Source organism: Chiloscyllium punctatum, chromosome 47 (assembly GCF_047496795.1).
Source record: "Chiloscyllium punctatum isolate Juve2018m chromosome 47, sChiPun1.3, whole genome shotgun sequence".
Taxonomy (NCBI): Eukaryota; Metazoa; Chordata; class Chondrichthyes; order Orectolobiformes; family Hemiscylliidae; genus Chiloscyllium; species Chiloscyllium punctatum.
In genome coordinates this window covers 26,474,733-26,493,258 of record NC_092785.1, presented here as the reverse complement: position 1 = coordinate 26,493,258, position 18,526 = coordinate 26,474,733, and the positions used below count along the sequence as shown (strand labels likewise).

At 44.1% G+C, this 18,526-nt stretch overlaps 2 protein-coding genes across 2 annotated transcripts in view; one reads left to right on the top strand and one right to left on the bottom strand.

The window, feature by feature from the left end:
* The window catches only part of LOC140468458 (uncharacterized), a 1,057,462-nt gene that overhangs the window by 417,280 nt on the left and 621,656 nt on the right, over positions 1 to 18,526 (top strand). The window lies entirely within an intron of this gene.
* LOC140468483 (probable G-protein coupled receptor 139) overlaps positions 1,424 to 18,526 on the bottom strand; it is a 37,917-nt gene continuing 20,814 nt past the window's right edge. The window contains exon 4 of the mRNA XM_072564564.1: positions 1,424 to 2,331. Within this exon, the coding sequence (XP_072420665.1) occupies positions 1,424 to 2,331 (908 nt within the window). The remainder of the gene's footprint in view (positions 2,332 to 18,526) is intronic.

The following is an 18,526-nucleotide window of genomic DNA, read 5'->3' as shown; positions in this document are numbered from 1 at the left end:
TATTTGAGATATCTCCGTCAAGATTAGAGTGGTGCTGGAAAAGCACAACAGGTCAGGCAGCATCCAAGGAGCAAATATCTGTCAATTATCAGTGTTGGGCTGCTCTTGGCTGAAAGCAGCACAAAGTGTCCAAAATAGTTTGCAGTTACTTTAGAAATAGATTGTTCTGTGTGGTTTGTTGAGAAGTAAATCATAAGTAGTAACAATAATAACTCAGTAGAAAGAATTCACTCAAGTAACAGATAACGTGCAGTTATGGTTATATATATAGAAACAGTGTGGGACAAATTTTGTACTTTATTAATTTAGAGTCGGGACTCTGTCAAAAATAGAGAATGTCCATTTACTTTGGTTAAGATTTCCAGATAATCGTTGTTGTCGATTTCGAATACATACAACAACTACAATAAACAATAAAGAGATGCCATTAAAAAAAACACATAAAGTTGAACGGTGCGGAAACGCATTTGCAGCATGTGAATAGTGGTTACAATTGCAACTGCGAGATAAAGATATTTCCAAGGTCGAGGTAAGGAGTTAGTGGTGAAATTAGATTTCAATAAAAATCCACAATTAAGAGTCTGATTATGACCATGCATCCATGGCTGATTGTCGGTAAAACAATGGTTCAGTTTCTGTGAGAAAATCACCACCCTTACATGGTCCAGCCTGCACATGACACCAGACCTGTAGCCACGTGGTTGATGCTTAATGGAGAGTAAATGTTTACCTAACTAGTGACACCGTCATCCTGAAATGAATAAAGTAAGGTGAAGTGATAGACTAGCTGTTCTAATTCTGAATTTTGGTGTAATCTACATAAAATTAACTTTCTCTTGAAACTGATATGAAAAATTTTATGACAATTGATAGAAATTTACATCCGTTTACATCTTCTGTGATTAGATTAGTAAGGAAAATAAATTGCATAACAGAATTCGAAAGATCCACAGTGGTAAGTTATTAGCAGCAATGATGTTTCAACTGGTGAATGTTGGAATGAAGGGTAACTGTCAAGAATTTGGAATGAGATTAAATAAAACATCGATTGTAAAAAAACCCCAATGAGTGATATAAGGATATTTGGGAAACATCATGACATTATGGGGCACGCGAGGGTTATTCACAAGAGTCCGTCACTGTTATATGCAGCTACAAGGTTAACCTCAGAGAAATATATGGAATGAATTAATAATGTGATTTGTCTGTAATTGATAAAGGTGGGCTGAAAACAAATGTATAACAATGTCTTTAGTTTGTTCATTGCAGAAGCATTTGGACTTCCAGAAATTTATTCCCACCAGTGTCATTTCAATAAACTCTTTGATGCTGGAGGTGGACCTGTCGGGTGCTCTATTTGGTCATTCTGCCCCAACAGTTAGGTACATCTTTCTGATGGGGCAGAAGCACCACTGGATGGATCTCAGGCCTTTTTATTTATGAATCGAACAATCGCCATTACTGGATAATCCATCAAACTCTTGAGCTGCTCTCTGAACTTGGACTGAGTCACCCCATAAATAAAAGTGTTTGTGCAGCAACTTAAGTTCACCAACCTTACTCCAGTTTGTCTAAAGATAACTTGTGACTGTGTATAATGCCCGGGATCTGCTCCTGTAATGTGATAGCATAAGAATTCTATAACAGAAACCAACCACAGGAGGATGAAACTGCCGGATATGGTGAAGAGTAAAATTACAGACTTTCTTCGGTTCTCCATCTCTGGGTCTCTAGGTTTCTCTCCCTTGCTCTGACCCCGCAGTCCCTTACGAATGCGACTGGTCACTAAAATATGTCTGACAGTCAGCGCATTAAGCAAAAGAATTAAAGCAAATGGGAGCAATGGCGTCAAAACTGCATCTAACCATGAAAATCCCACCCATGCAGGATCATTATAAACGCTCAATTTTACAACACAGAACCAAAGGACATTGTTGATCATCACCCAAGGTTCAAAGATAAAGTAGAAAGGGATGTTTCTTAAACACAGCAGGGTGCAGGTTGTTGCTAGAACAGCAGTTGCACTTCTCTCAGTGCAATATTTTGTTTTCAATTTCTGGCAACAAATGGCCACAAATTGATCAAAGGAAAAACCGACGGTGAACCAGACAGAGCAGTCTGTAGCAGCAGAGAGCAGGACAGCACGAACACTGCAAACAGGGGTGATGTCCAGGAAGGTCATGTGGAAATAATAATAATTGATCTGCCGCAGTAAGACCTCAGTGATAATGACCAGAAGATCTGCAGTTGCCATGGCCACGAGGTAGCGCGTGGTGCAGTTGGAGAGACCACACTGTCTGCAGGACAGGATGACAATTCCCAGTAAATTGACTGCAACACAGACATGAGAATACAGACCATGAGACCACTAGATAGAACTTTGAAACGCTAATCGTGCTCTATCTTTGATCCAGACATGAGTGGCAGTAATTTATCTTTTTTGGTTTTTTCTTAAATATGTTGATGTCCCACACAAAGATATACTGCATTGTCTATTGGAATGATTAGTGCTTGTGACCAAAGTTTGGGCATTCCATGAGATTTTACTCTCAGTAAACCTGGACCACAATCCCCAACTTATTGAATCCCAACCCCTTCCCACCAACACTGTCTTCTCATTGTAAGAAACGCAATGTTTTGGGACCTCCATAGGAATGCACACTCCTCTGGTTTGAACACTCCCCATGATGGCGTCTCCACCATTGAAGGGCACCTTCTGAAATAGGAACATGGGTAGATTGTTGAGTCCCTGAACCTGCGCCACCATTAGATGGGATTGTGCCTGATCTAAAGTTCATCATGCCCACTTTCCTGCACTTACCCAGTAATCTTTGATTCATAGAACATAGAAAGTAGAACATTTCACTGGAGTACAGGCCATTCGGTCCTCGATGTTTCGCCGACCTTTGGAACCCATCTGAAGCCCATCTACTCTAGACTATTCCATTTTCATCCATATGTTTATTCAATGACCATTTAAATGCCCTCACAGCTGATGAGTCTACTTGGCTGATCAAGAATCTATCTCAGCCTTAAGTATACAAAAGGACTCTGCGCCCAGACATCTCTGCAGCAGGGAGTTCCAAAGACTCACAACCACTGAGAGAAGAAATTCCTTCTCATTTCAGTCTTAAATTGGCACTCTTTTATTCTGAGACGATGCCCTCTGGCCCAATGACTTTACCATCCTCTCAGCATTTACGTGTCAAGCCCCTTAAGAATCCTACATGATTCAGTGAAATGACTTTTCATCATTCTAAGCTCTACTGAGTAGAGTTCCAACCTCTTTAGCCTTTGCTTATCCCTCCATACAATACCTCTATATCAAGGATCATCCGAGGAAATCTTTTCTGAACTGTCTCCAAAGAAACAATATCTTTCACAACTAAGAGGACCAAAACTGCTTCCAGCATTTCCGATGTGGTCTTGCCAGCCGTTGTATAGTTGAAATAAAACTTCCCTACTGTTATACTCCAACCCACTGAACTAGTCATCCTATTACTTGCTGCATCTGACTGCTTGCTTTTTCTGTTTCATGCACAAGAACCCACAGTCCCTTTGAGTAGCAACTTCTAGCTTTTCTCCACTTAAATAATACTGTGAATTCAATTGATTTTAACCCAGTTATGGAGTTACTGATCGAGCCTTGCAGCAATGTACCATCCCGGTGGTCAGTAAGTTTCATTGGTAATGACCAATTGCCCAGTATTATGATGAACTGTCAGATGCTCCCAAGAATAAAATGTCAAAAGGGTCAGAAATGAAGACTGAGTGATCTGTTTGCGGAACACCATGACTCCGTTTGCAAAAATGACCATGAACATCCAGTTGCCTGCTGCTTTAATACCTTCCCTCTTCTAACCATGCTGCCTGGACAACAACTCTGGCACAGTATTGCTCCAGTGCTCCAGTGAGGCAAGTGCAAACTGGTGAACATGCGTCACATGTTGAAAGTCAGTGCCTTGCAGCTTTTAGGACTCAGCATTGAGTTTGATGATGTTAGACCATGGACACCTCCCTCCATCTTTGTCCCACAGCCCCACACCCTTGACTCCTGTTGTGTCCTGGTCGCTCTTTGTACCTATTCACCCTTTCCCTGAACACCTGAGCCAGTGTTTCACTGTCTCTAGGCTTATCATCACTAACCCTTTTGGTTGCTTCGTGCTCTCTCCCTCTCCCTCTCTCTGGGCACCTTCTCCATCAAACTGATTCACTCCTTTCCTCCAACCAAATTCCCCCACCCCATTCCATCATCAACAAAACAAAACAACCGTTCCCAGATGCCTTCAGTTTTGAGAAAGGTTCATAGAAGCATAAAAGACTGTAGCATCCTGCCCCTTTAGCCTGCTCGACCATTCATCATGATCACGGCTGTTCAATGAACCCAACACCCTAATCCCAAACTCATCCAAATATCCCTTCTATCTATGAGCCAGAATATCAGGACCTAACGTCTTCTTGAAAACTTGTAAGGTTTTGGCCTCAATGGTTTTCTGTCGTCGTGAATTCTATGACTCTCAACTCTCTAGGTGAAGACATTTTACAACATCTCAGTCATATGTGTCGTAAGAGTTGGACAAAATTGGAAAAGACCCTTTGATTGAACTCGTCTATGCTGACAAGATACTCTACTTTAATCCAATCCCATTCGATCTGTATGCCTCAAGACCCTTCCTACTCAAATACCCAGCCAGATGCCTTTTAAATGTTGTAACTGCATCAGCCTCTACCACTTCCTCTGGCAGTTCATTCCAAACACACACATGGTCTTCTTCATGAAAATGTTGCCCCTCAGGTCTCATTTAAATATTTTCCCTCTCACGTTATACCTATGACCGCTAGTTTTGTAGAAACGATCTTGACTGTTCAGGAGAAAGTGAGGACTGCGGATGCTGGAGAACAGAGTCGAGACTGGGATGCTGGACAAGCACAGCATGTCAGGCAACATCTGAGGATCAGGAGAATCAATGTTTCGGGAAAGAGCCTTCATTAGGAGCCCTTCTTGATGAAGAGATCTTGCTTGGAAAGTTGGTTCTTCTGTTCCTCGGATGCTGCCTGACCCGCTGTGCTTTTCTAGCACCCCACTCTCAACCTTGACTATTCACCCTAGCCATGTTACTTATGATTTCATAGAGCTCTATCCGGTCACCCCTCATCCTCCGACGCTCCGGAGGAAAGTATCCCAGCCTATTCAGCCTCTTTCTATAGCTCAAACCCTCCAACCCTGGTAACATCTCTGTAGATCTTTTTTCTGAAGAACTTTCATAACATGTTTCCCACAGCATGTTTCCCACTGCTGTCCTCTAGTAGTGGCCTAACCAATGTCCTCAGCGGTTGCAACATGACCTCCCAACTCCAATACTCAATGCACCAACCAATAAAGACAAGCATAGCAAACACCTTCTTCACTATCCTGTCCACCACTATCCTGCCAAGGAATTGTGAACCTGGACTCCAAGGACACTCGGCTTGGCAGCACCTTAACATAAAGTGCATAAGCTCGGCCCTGATTTTGCCCGACCAAAATGCAGTACCTCACATTTATCTCAAGAAAACTCCACCCGTCACTCCTCGGCCTATTTTTCCATGGGATCAAGGTCCCATTGTACTCTGAAGTAATCTTAGCTTTCCAACCTGACAACGATTTTGGTATCACTTGCAAAGTCACTAGCCATATCTCCTTTATCCACATGGAAATAATCAATATAAATAACAAAACGCAGTGGGACATAAAAGGTCCATAGGAAAAATCCTAAAAGATATACCCCTTTTTCTTAAAATCTGACCCCCTGTTTGTGGGCTCGTGCACCATCGGGCACGTCCTTCCTGCATCTAATATGTTCATAACTGTTAGAATTTTACAGGTTTCTATGATATTTCCCCCTCATTCTTCTCAACTTCAATAAATGCAAACCAAACTGACTCAATCCCTTCTCAAACGTCAGCCCTGCCATGGTAAGAATCAATTTGGGAAATCTTCTTCATTGCGAGAGCATCCCTCTACAGCAAGACCTCAGATAAGAAGACCAAAACTAAACACAATATTCCAGATGTGCTCTCAGCAATTCCCTGTATAATTGCAGTAAGTCATTCTTGCTCCTTTACTTGACTCCTCTCGCTAATGTAGGCCAACATGTCGTTTGCGTTCTTTACTGCCTAATGCACCTGCACACTTACTTTCAGTGACTGATGGACGAGGATACCTGGGTTTCGCTGAACATTTCCCTGTCTCAACTTACAGCCATACAGATAATAATCTGTCTTCCTATTTTTTTCGAACAAAGAGGATAATCACATATTCATCACCACTACAGAGCATTCCCCCACTTACACACCCTGTTCAAATCACACTGAAACATTTCTGTATCCTCCTCACAGCTCACCCATCCAACCAGCTTTGTGTCATCTGCAAATGTGGAGATATTACATTCAGTCCCCTCATCTAAATCATTCCAATAGATTGTGAAGAGATGGCGTCATAGCATTGAACTCTGCAGTCCCTCACTAGTTACTGGCTGCCATTCAGAGAATGGTCACTGGACTTGAAGCGTTAACTCTCCTTTGCAAGGTTTGTGAAGGTTTGTAGCTCAGGTTGAGGTTTAGGGTGTAGGTTTGCTCGCTGAGCTGTCGGTTTGATATCCAGACGTTTCATTACCTGGCTCGGTAACATCATCGGTGTTGTGGTTCTGTTCGCCGAGCTGGGAATTTGTGTTGCAGACGTTTCGTCCCCTGTCTCGGTGACATCCTCAGTGCTTGGGAGCCTCCTGTGAAGTGCTTCTGTGCTGTTTCTTCCGGCATTTATAGTGGCACCATCATCAGTGGCGACCTCCAAGTGAAGTGAAGCTGTTGTCTCCTGCTTTCTATTTATATGTTTGTCCTGGATGGGGTTCCTGCGGTTTGTGGTGATGTCATTTCCTGGTGGTTTTCTGAGGAGTTGATAGATGGCATCTAGATCTATGTGTTTGTTTATGGCGTTGTGATTGGAGTTCCAGGCCTCCAGGAATTCTCTGGTATATCTTTGCTTAGCCTGTCCCAGGATAGATGTGTTGTCCCAGTCAAAATGGTGGTTTTTTTCATCCGTGTGTAGGGCTACGAGGGAGAGAGGGTCATGTCTTTTGGTGGCTAGATGGTGTTCGTGTATCCTGGTGGCTAACCTTCTTCCTGTTTGTCCTACGTAGTGTTTGTGGCCGTCCTTGCATGGAATTTTGTAGATGACGTTGGTTTTGTCCATGGGTTGGACTGGGTCTTTTAAGTTTGTTAGTTTTTGTTTGAGAGTGTTGGTGGGTTTGTGTGCTCCTAGGATTCCGTAGTCTGGCTGTCATTTCTGAAACTACTTTGATGTATGCTAAGGTGGTTAGGGTTTCTGGCTGTGTTTGATCTGCTTGTCATGGTTTGTTCTTGAGGAATCTGCGCACTGTATTTTTTGAGTATCCGTTCTTCTTGAATACGTTGTATAGGTGGTTCTCCTCTGTTTTCCGAAGTTTGTCTGTGCTGTAGTGTGTGGTGGCTCGTTGGAATAGTGTTCTGACACAGCTTCGTTTGTGTGTGTTGGGATGGTTGCTGGTGTAGTTAAGTATTTGGTCAGTGTTTGTCGGTTTGCTGTATACGCAGGTTTGTAATTCTCCCTTGTCCTTTCTTTTGACTGTGACGTCCAGGAATGCGAGTTTGTTGTCGGTTTCTTCCTCCTTGGTGAACTTTATGCCTGTGAGGGTGTTGTTGATGATGTTAAATGTCCCTTCGATCTTGTTTCATTTTGTGATGACAAAGGTGTCATCTAAGTAGCGGACCCAGATTTTTGGTTTGATGGTTGGTAGGGCTGATTGTTCTAGTCTTTCCATTACTGCTTCTGCTATGAATCCTGATAGCGGAGATCCCATGGGTGTGCTGTGGGTGGTGAGGCACAGGTCCACTAGCTTCACGATGTTTTCGTTGGTAATGTGATTGATGGTGGTTGGGGTGTGTGTGTGTGTGTGTGTGTATGTGTGTGTGATGGTCTCTTCAAAAAGTGTGGTAAGTGTTTCCTTTGCCAGGTTGATGTTGATGGAGGTGAACAGTGCTGTTACGTCGAATGAGATCATTGCTTCGTCCTCCTCTATTTTGGTGTTTTTGATGATTTTTAGGAATTCCTGGGTGCAGTGGATGGAGTGCTGTGACTCTTCTACTTGGTATTTCAGTCTTGCATGTAGTTCTTTGGCCAGTCTGTAAGTTGGTGTTCTGGGTAGTGAGACTATGGGTCTGAGGGGGGGCTCCTGGTTTATGGTTATTTGGTAGTCCATCGAATTGTGGGTGTTGGTCCCATCGGGTTTCATTTTCTGGAATTCCGTCTTGTTTAATTGTCCAGAATTGTGTCATTTTCTTCGGAGATATGTAATGTTGTTTCCTAGTTGTGGGGTCGGGTCTAGCTCCACCTGTTGGTAGGTGTTGGTGTCTGCGAGTAGTGCTTTGGCTTTCTCGATGTAGTCCCTACTGTTCAGGATGACTGTGAGCCGACCTTTGTCTGCAGGTGATGATTTTGTCTTTTTTGAGGTTTTCTAGAGCTTTCTTTCCTTGTGTGTTGTTTGTTGCCTTCCCTCTTTCAGCTCAGAATAGGTGCAATTGTCTGTCTGATCGTTTGTTGTGTTTCTTCCGTGAGATTGTTGTCCTTCAATGTGGTTTCTAACGCCGCTAGGAAATCCTTCTTGTCAGCGTCTCGGTAATTGAAATTTAATCCTTTTACTAGTACCGCTTTTTCTGTGTCTCCCTTGTAGCCCTACACAAGGATGAAAAAAGCCACCATTTTGACTGGGACAACACATCTATCCTGGGACAGGCTAAGCAAAGACATGCCAGAGAATTCCTAGAGGCCTGGCACTCCAACCACAACACCATAAACAAACACATAGATCTAGATACCATCTATCAACCCCTCAGAAAACCACCAGGAAATTACATCACACAAACCCCAGGAACCCCATCCAGGAGAAAGATATAAATAGAAAGCAGGAGACAACAGCTTCGCTTCACTTGGAGGTCGCCACTGATGATGTTACCGAGCCAGGTAATGAAACGTCTGGATATCAACCCTACAGCTCAGCGAGCAAACCTACACCCTAACTCTCCTTTATCTGTCGTCACTGATGTTACCAGACCTGCTATGCTTCTCCAGTGATTTCTGTTTCTGGATCAGGAATGCTGCTGTGGTTGGAGAATTATAGCTTTTCACAATTTTACCCTGATAGTTATTGCTGTGTTTTGTGATCGGGGAGGAGGAAGTGAGGACTGCAGATACTGGAGATCAGAGTCGAGAGTGTGGTGCTGGAAAAGCACAGCAGGTCAGGCAGCATCTGAGGAGCAGGAGAATCGACTTTTTGGGCATAAGCCCTTCACCAGGATTGAGGCCCTTGGCCTGGGTGGGGTTGAGGGATAAATGGGAGAGGGGTCGGGCTGAGGGGGAAGATAACTGAGAATGCATTAGGTAGATACAGGTGGAGGAGAAGGTGATAGGTATGAGAGGAGGGTGGAGCGGATAGATGGGAAAGACGATGGACAGGTCATGGAAACTGTCCCGAACGTAGTTGAGGTGTTCCGAGACTAAGGGGAAGAGGATGGTGTCAAGGTATGCAGAGATGTGTTCAGTGGGACAGGAGTAGGCTGAGACAATGGGTCAACAGGGAAAGTCAGGTTTGTGAATCTTGGGTAGGAGGTAGAATCTGGCAGTGTGGGTTCTTGGACTACGAGGTTGGAAACATGATAACAACTTGCGGATCATTTTGGAGAACCTCTCTGGAACACCCGCACCAACCAACCCCACTACCCCGTGGCTGAACACTTCAATCTCCCTCCCACTCCATCAAGGAGGTTCTGGGCCTCCTCCATCGCCAAACCTTAACCACACACCCCCCTGGAGAAAGAACGCCTCAGCTTCTAGTTTCCTCATTTCCCCTTCCCCCACCTTATCCCAGTCCCAAGCCTTCAAATCAGCACCACCCTCTTGACCAGTCCATCTTCTTTCCCATCTATTCCCTCCACCCTCCTCACCTACCTAACATTTTTCCCCACCTTCATCTACATATTGCATTCTCAGTTACCTTCCCCACAGCCCCACCCAACCCCTCCCATTTATCGCTCAGCAGCCCCCCACCCCACCGGCCCACACGCCTCATTCCTGGTGATGGGATTGTGCCCGAAACGGCCAGTCTTCTGTCCCTCAGATGCTGCCTGACCGGCTGTGCTTTTCCAGCACCACACTCTCGACCCTGGTTTCTCATGATCACCAGGATGAGACAATCACTGATGATCAGTGAAGTAAACCGAGTCTAATCTACACTGACAGATCCCCCCAACAACGCTGTATATTGTCATTATAGACCTCTCTGGCAGACTGTCCACATTTGCTATTATTTTCTACTCAATTCCGCTGACATCTTCACACAGAGAACGTTATCTCCACGGTGATTCGAAGGAATTTTACACAACATTGGACTAAGACCCCAACAACATAAGAAATGGAAATAGGAGTGGGCCGTTCAGCCCCTCTAGCCTGCTTCACCATTTAACATGATCATGGCTGATTCAAAATTCTCAGCATTCAATCTGCTGTCCTTTTGCAATAAACCTCATACCCTGACTGATCAAGAATCTATTGATCTTAGCCTGAATACAACTTAGTGACAATTCAGAATGTTAAAATATGATTTACAGCCAAGAATACAAGTTAACAGAACAACATTCATTCAAGCCATTTCACTCAGTCAATTTTCATCACTGTGTGATTTCCTATACAAAGTGTGACCATTTACATCAGAATGCAGTGCTATCACACACAGACTAAAACTCGCGTGCAGCTCACAACGGCACTTACAAAATGCTGATATCCAGACACTCACCAGGAACACTAACAACAACAAGAATCATATAATATATTTTCTGAATCTGGTCAATTTGAGAGGACATCTTCAGAGTCTTGTCATCTCCCTTTCGGCTCAGGTGATCTACCTCTTATTGAACTGCAAAATGGGCCAGTTGTGACAACTTTAGCTTGTATCTGGTCCCAGAGGGACTGATTTTGCAAAGTTTTCCAAATTAATCTTTGAAATGAACAAACAGATTACGACCGCAAGGCAATTCCCGGTGGTAGTCATTTTTCACAATATGGTTTAATTGCATGTTGCACACCTCACTAACTCAAAGACAGAAATTGCATGTTGCTGTCGAAGATGCTGCGCACTCAAATGGAATCCATTACATTTCCAGACCTGGTTTTGTTTCTGTGACTGTTCAGATAATAAATTGTAAATGATGAACTGCCTCTGTCCGTGCTGTGTGTGTTTTGCATTTCGTTTGTCGGAAATGGGTGATGCTGGTCTTCTTTCCTTTAATGGACAGAATACTGAGCACAGAAGTTGGGAGGTCATGTAGTGGCTGTACAGGACATTGGTTAGGCCACTGTTGGAATATTGTGCGCGATTCTGGTCTCCATCCAATCGGAAGGATACAGTGAAACTTGAAAGGGTTCAGAAAGGATTTACAAGGATGTTGCCAGGGTTGGAGGGTTTGAGCTACAGGGAGAGGCTGAACAGGCTGGGGCTGTTTTCCCTTGAGCGTCGGAGGCTGAGGGGTGACCTTATAGAGGTTTATAAAATCATGAGGGGCATAGATAGGATAAATAGACTAGGCTATTTCTCTGGGGTGGGGGAGTCCAGAACTAAAGGGCATAGATTTCAGGTGAGAGGGGAACTATTTAAAAGGGACCATGCAGAGGGTGGTAAGTGTGTAGAATGATCTGCCAGAGAAAATGGTGGATGTTGGTGCAATTACAACATTTAAAAGGTATCTGGATGGATATGTGAATCGGAAGAGTTTAGTGGGACATGGACCAAGTGCTGGCAAATGTGACTAGACTAGGTTAAGGCATGGACGAGTTGGACGGAAGGGTTTGTTTCCGTGCTGCACATCTCTGTGACACTATGACTCTATTTTGGCCAAGCATTTAATGCCCGTCTCGTTATCCCATTGAGATGGTGATGCTAAACTTCCTTCATGAATCTGTGCAGTCCATATGCTATTGGCTGTTCAGGATGTAATTCCTGGAGTTTGAGACAAAATTCTGTCCTACCCATTCTGGGATGTGACTTACATCTCTAACTACTCCGCTATGCACTTTAAATGTGCAGACATTAATCTACAATAGATAGGTTAGCCAAAATAAATGGCAGGGCACCTTCTCCAGTAAATTAGGGATGGGCAGTAGATGCTGACCAGCCAGCGATGCCCATGTCCCACGAGTGAAGAAAGTAAACAAAACTCAAAGTGATCCTGTCAGCAGATCCCCGAAGGTGGTAAGCCAGGTTTGTTGGGCAGTTAAGAATGCGTAAGGGGTGCTTGCGTTTTTAGGACGTGGTGTAGATCATAAGAACATGGAGGTGATTTTGCAAATGTACAAGACTTTGGTGATTAAGAAAGCGAATGCAATGTTGTCTCTTATCTCAAGAGGGTTGGAATATAAAAGCAGAGATGTACTACTAAGACTTTATAAAGCTCTGGTTAGGCCCCATTTGGAGTACTGTGTCCAGTTTTGGTCCCCACACCTCAGGAAGGACATACTGGCACTGGAACGTGTCCAGCGGAGATTCACACGGATGATCCCTGGAATGACAGGTCTAGCATATGAGGAACGGCTGAGGATACTGGGATTGTATTCGTTGGAGTTTAGAAGATTAAGGGGAGATCTAATAGAGACGTACAAAATAATACATGGCTTTGAAAAGGTGGATGCTAGGAAATTGTTTCCGTTAGACGAGGAGACTAGGACCCGTGGACACAGCCTTAGAATTAGAGGGGGTCATTTCAGAACAGAAATGCGGAGACATTTCTTCAGCCAGAGAGTGGTGGGCCTGTGGAATTCATTGCCACGGAGTGCAGTGGAAGCCGGGACGCTAAATGTCTTCAAGGCCGAGATTGATAGGTTCTTGTTGTCTAGAGGAATTAAGGGCTACGGGGAGAACGCTGGTAAGTGGAGCTGAAATGCCCATCAGCCATGATTGAATGGCGGAGTGGACTCGATGGGCCGAATGGCCTTACTTCCACTCCTATGTCTTATGGTCTTATGGTCTTATGTGAGACCCCAGCTGAAGCACTGTGTGTAGTTCTGGCCCCTACAGGATAGTAAGGATGGGAATGTACTGGCGAGCTTAAGAATAGCTTTACCAGGATGTTGCCTTAGATGGAGATTTCCAGCAATGAGGAGAGTCTGGATATGCTCGGGTTGTATTCCTTACAGCAGAGAAAGCTGAGAGGGAACTTGAAACAGCACTATAAGATTATGAGGGGCATGGAGAGGGTAATGGAAGCTGCTACTCCCTTTAGTCAAATGATTCATTACAAGGGAGCATTGCTTTAAAGTGAAAGGCAGGAGACTTAGAGGGGTTTGAAGATAAGTTGCATCATCCAGAAGGCAGTGAGAGTTAGGAATGCCCTTACCTGGGAGGTGGAGACATCACAATCTTCCAAAAGTACTTGAATGAGATTTTGAAATTTCACAACATTCAAGGCCACAGGTATCATGTGGGAAAGTGTGATCAGTGGAGGCGGTGATGCATTTTCAGTGCGACAGACTCAGTGGACTGAAGATCCTCATTTGTACTGTATTAACGCATGATCAATAACCCAAAGACTTTCAAAAAACGGTTCATACCCAATGTTTCGTTTTTTATTAAAGCCAAGTACATGACTAAAGGCTGTAAGAATTCTTACCCATACAATGTTTACTGTCAAAGGTGCATACTGTTATGGACTAAGCAAGACTACTCAAAACATTCTTAAGCAGGCATCCTGGACCATAACTTTGCAAATTGTTTCGGTAAGTGTACAGTGAAAATGACCTGGAGAAAACCCTGGTTGACTACCAGGTTTTAAAGCAGACAAAATAATCCCCAAAATTACACAATGAAGCACAAAGAGCAGAATAACAAACCCATGCAGATCTCAGTCCATCCAAACTAGATTTAATTATGCTGTTCCAACTATACACAACAGTCCCAATAAGCAGGAGAAAGTGAGGACTGCAGATGCTGGAGACCAGAGTTGAAAATGGGACCAGAGTCCCAGTCAGCAAATCGCTTAAACAAATAAAACAAATCAGGAAAAATGTAACAAAGGCTTCCAGGTCAACGTTCGAAGGGCAGAAGGGGAGAGGGTCTCGCAGCCTTGTTTCCACACTGCCCCACTGCTGAAACTCCCAAACTTGTTCTGGACTGAACTGCTCAGCTAGGGAGCTGGTCATTAGACTAGATTATATTACTTACAGTGTGGAAACAGGCCTTTTGGCCCAACAAGTCCACACTGACCCGCCAAAGCGCAACCCACCCATACCCCTACATCTAACACTACGGGCAATTTCCCATGGCCATTTCACCTGACCTGCACATGTTTGGACTGTGGGAGGAAACCGGAGCACCCGGAGGAAACCCACGCAGACACGGGGAGAACGTGCAAACTCCACACAGTCAGGTTACTTCTAAAAGCATAAAAGTTTTGGTTGAAAATGTTATCTGTTTCTATATAAACAAAAAGGCCTCTCAATCCCCTCTAATCTCTGGACCAAACCAGGCTAATCGGAGTCAGAGTCTGTTTATGATCCCTCTGAAAATAAAAACAAGGACACGGTATCCTTGAGAAAAGGAACAGCTTTTAGAGAACGGGGAGAGTGCGGGTAAGTGGAGTTGAAATGCCCATTACCCATGATTAAATGACGGAGTGGATTCGATGGGCCGAATGGCCTGAATTTCACTCCTATGTCTTTGTTAAAAAAGGACAGGCTTTGTGACAATGCGTTTTTGGAGGAATACGGAACCTCTTCTCTGAGCTGATGCATGTTGCTGTGAGGCAAGGGGTTGTTTTCGACTCTTTCCCGGCAAAGGGGCTGTTCATTCAATTTCGTGACACTATCCAGGCTCCAGTAAATGATCCCTTTCCCCATCCACTTGCATGACAAACAAGTTAGGTTTTCCATGTCAGTTTAATTAAAGAACTCACTCAAACTTGCTTATATCTTCTTGAAAATCTCTTGCCCTGAATGAACTTTGGCAGAAGACATTAATTCACTGCTCACCCCTGTTGTGTCATTCAATAAACTGTGTAATAATTCCACAGCACATATCCACGACCATTAGAAATTCAGCTGATAAATAGCCATTATCATAAAATCTGATTAACTGCCTGCTTTAAAACAAACATTCATCTTTTACCGAATTACTGTGATCATTCAGCCTACTATTGCCGAGTTTTAATGGTTAATGTAGAAACACTCGCATATGTCCTCCCCACTGAAAAAATACTTCAGACACCAACAAAGAGACATTGGAGTGCAAGTTCATAGCTCCTTGAAGGTGGAGTCACAGGTAGGTTAGGGTAAATAGGCAAAGACTTTTCCCTGGAGTCGTTGAGTCCAGAACTAGAGGGGCATAGGTTTAGGGTGAGAGGGGAAAGATATAAAAGCCGCCTACGGGGCGAAGTGTGGACTATATGTTCAATATAACAATGATGCTTATACATCGATGTCTACCTCTATATTATACAGAGTCATAGAGTCATAGAGACCCAGATATCCCAACCCAATCTAGTCCCACCTGCCAGCACCCAGCCCATATCCCTCCAAACCCTTCCTGTTCATATACCAATCCAAATGCCTCTTAAAAGTTGCAATTGTACCAGCCTCCCCCACATCCTCTGGCAGCTCATTCCATACATGTACCACCCTCTGTGTGAAAAGTTTGCCCCTTAGGTCTCTTTTATATCTTTCCCCTCTCACTCTAAATCTATGCCCCTCTAGTTCTGGATTCCCCAACCCCAGCCTTTTCAGCCTCTCCCTGTAGCTCAAATCCTCCAACCCTGGCAACATCCTTGTAAATCCTTTATGAACCCGTTCAAGTCTCACAACATCTTTCCGATAGGAAGGAGACCAGAATTGCACGCAATATTCCAACAGTGGCCTAACCAATGTCCTGTACAGCTGCAACATGACCTCCCAACTCCTGTACTCAATACTCTGACCAATAAAGGAAAGCATACCAAACGCCTTCTTCACTATCCTATCTACCTACTACTCCACTTTCAAGGAACTATAAACCTGCACTCCAAGGTCTCTTGGAGTTCAGCAACACTCCCTAGGACCTTACCATTAAGTGGATAAGTCCTGCTAGGATTTGCTTTCCCAAAATGCAGCACCTCGCATTTATCTGAATTAAACTCCATCTGCCATCTTCGCTGTCCACGACGCCTCCAATTTTGGTGTCTTCTGCAAACTTTCTAACTGTACCTCTTATGCTCGCATCCAAATCATTTATGTAAATGACAAAAAGTAGAGGTCCCAGCACCGATCCTTGTGGCACTCCACTAGTCATAGGCCTCCAGTCTGAAAAACAACCCTCCACCACCACCCTCTGTCTTCTACCTTTGAGCCAGTTCTGTGTCCAAATGGCTAGTTCTCCCTGTATTCCGTGAGATCTAACCTTGTTAATCAGTCTCCCCTGGGGAACCTTGTCAAACACCTTACTGCAGTCCATATAGATCACATCTACTGCTCTGCCCTCATCAATCCTCTTTGTTACTTGCACAAAAAACTCAGTCAAGTTTGTGAGACATGTTTTCCCACGCACAAAGCCATGTTGACTATCCCTAATCAGTCCTTGCCTTTCCAAATACATGTACATCCTGTCCCTCAGGATTCCCTCCAACAACTTGCCCACCACCGAGGTCAGGCTCACCGGTCTATAGTTCCCTGGCTTGTCCTTACCACCCTTCTTAAACAGTGGCACCACTTTTGCCAACCTCCAGTCTTCCGACACCTCACCTGTGACTATCGATGATACAAATATCTCAGCAAGAGGCCCAGCAATCACTTCTCTAGCTTCCCACAGAGTTCTCGGGTACACCTGATCAGGTCCTGGGGATTTATCCACCTTTAACCATATCAAGACACCCAGCACTTCCTCCTCTGTAATCTGGGCATATTTCAAGGTGTCACCATCAGTTTCCCTACAGTCTATATCTTCCAAATCCTTTTCCACAGTAAATACTGATGCAAAATATTCATTTAGTATCTCCCCCATTTTCTGTGGCTCCACACAAAGACCGCCTTGCTGATCTTAGAGGGGCCCTATTCTCTCCCTAGTTACCATTTTGTCCTTTATGTATTTGTAAAAACTCTTTGGATTCTCTTTAATTCTATTTGCCAAAGCTGTCTCATGTCCCCTTTTTGCCCTCCTGATTTCCCTCTTAAGTAGACTCCTACTGCCTTTATACTCTTCTAAGGATTCACTCGATCTATCCTGTCTATACCTGACATATGCTTCCTTCTTTTTCTTAACGAAACTCTCAATTTCTTTAGTCATCCAGCATTCCCTATAGTTACCAGCCTTTTCTTTCATCCTAACAGGAATATATTTTCTCTTGATTCTCGTTATCTCATTTCTGAAGGCTTCCCAATTTCCAGCCGGCCCCTTACCTGCGAACATCTGTCCCAATCAGCTTTCGAAAGCTGATTATGTGGTAGGTACACTAGTTACCTTTTTGGTAGGTACAGGGGCACCATATTCAGTTCTTAAATCAAGCCAATTCAAAGAATTGACGCCAATAAAGATGAGTGGAAGGTTTCTGAACTCAATGGGGGCATCATGAGTTGTGATACGAGAGAGATTTACCACACCCCTATTGTGCAAAACCAGTAATGGGGAAACATTCCAATTCTCATTTCTGTTATCAGAATTCTGTCCTTTAAATCTGATGGTTCGGGACCTCCTAGAGAGACTGGGGTTGGATTTATTAAGTACCCCGACGGGCTTGCAGGTAATTCAAAAGAAGATTTACCAGTGCAGTCTGTAAAATACGACCCACGACCCCTGATATATGTCTGTGAATGGCGATTAAGCCAGACAGCGATAAGTTCAGTGAGTGATTCACTCGCTCTGGAAGCAAGTAACCATGTTAATCCTACTAACACCGATTTTCTTGCTGGAGATATGCTGCACTGCACAGCACACATACATCGCGTTGGCCCTGACAAACCATGTGAGAAGGATTGGTTCAGGAGATTGGTTAAACCAGATCAGTTGTTATTGTGCGAATTTTATTGGAATGATCACAGATGTGCAGTCAGATTGAACTTATCTCATCTCTGTGACGGTAAGTAAACCCTATCTTTTTGATGTGGAAGGTTCTTTTCCTCACCTGTCATTGGCAAACGTGACCAGCGACTGGCGGCAGGATTTGGGACCATTGGTGCTAAAGGCACAAAGAACGAAAGGTTGGGTCTTCAGGGACGATGTGAGAATCTGGTTCAATGCAGATGTGTGGACATATAGGACGAAACTAAAGTGGCTAACTCAGGTAGATAGGACTGTCCAGGTAATCCCCACTAGCCCTGAAAAGCCTAGGGGGAATAGCCTGGCGTTTCCAGAAGATAGAGTCTCGGACCCAAGATTAAAAATGGTCCCTACTGAGTTGTGGGCAAAAGGCAAACATGACGTGGGGCTCATATTGAGCTGTGAAT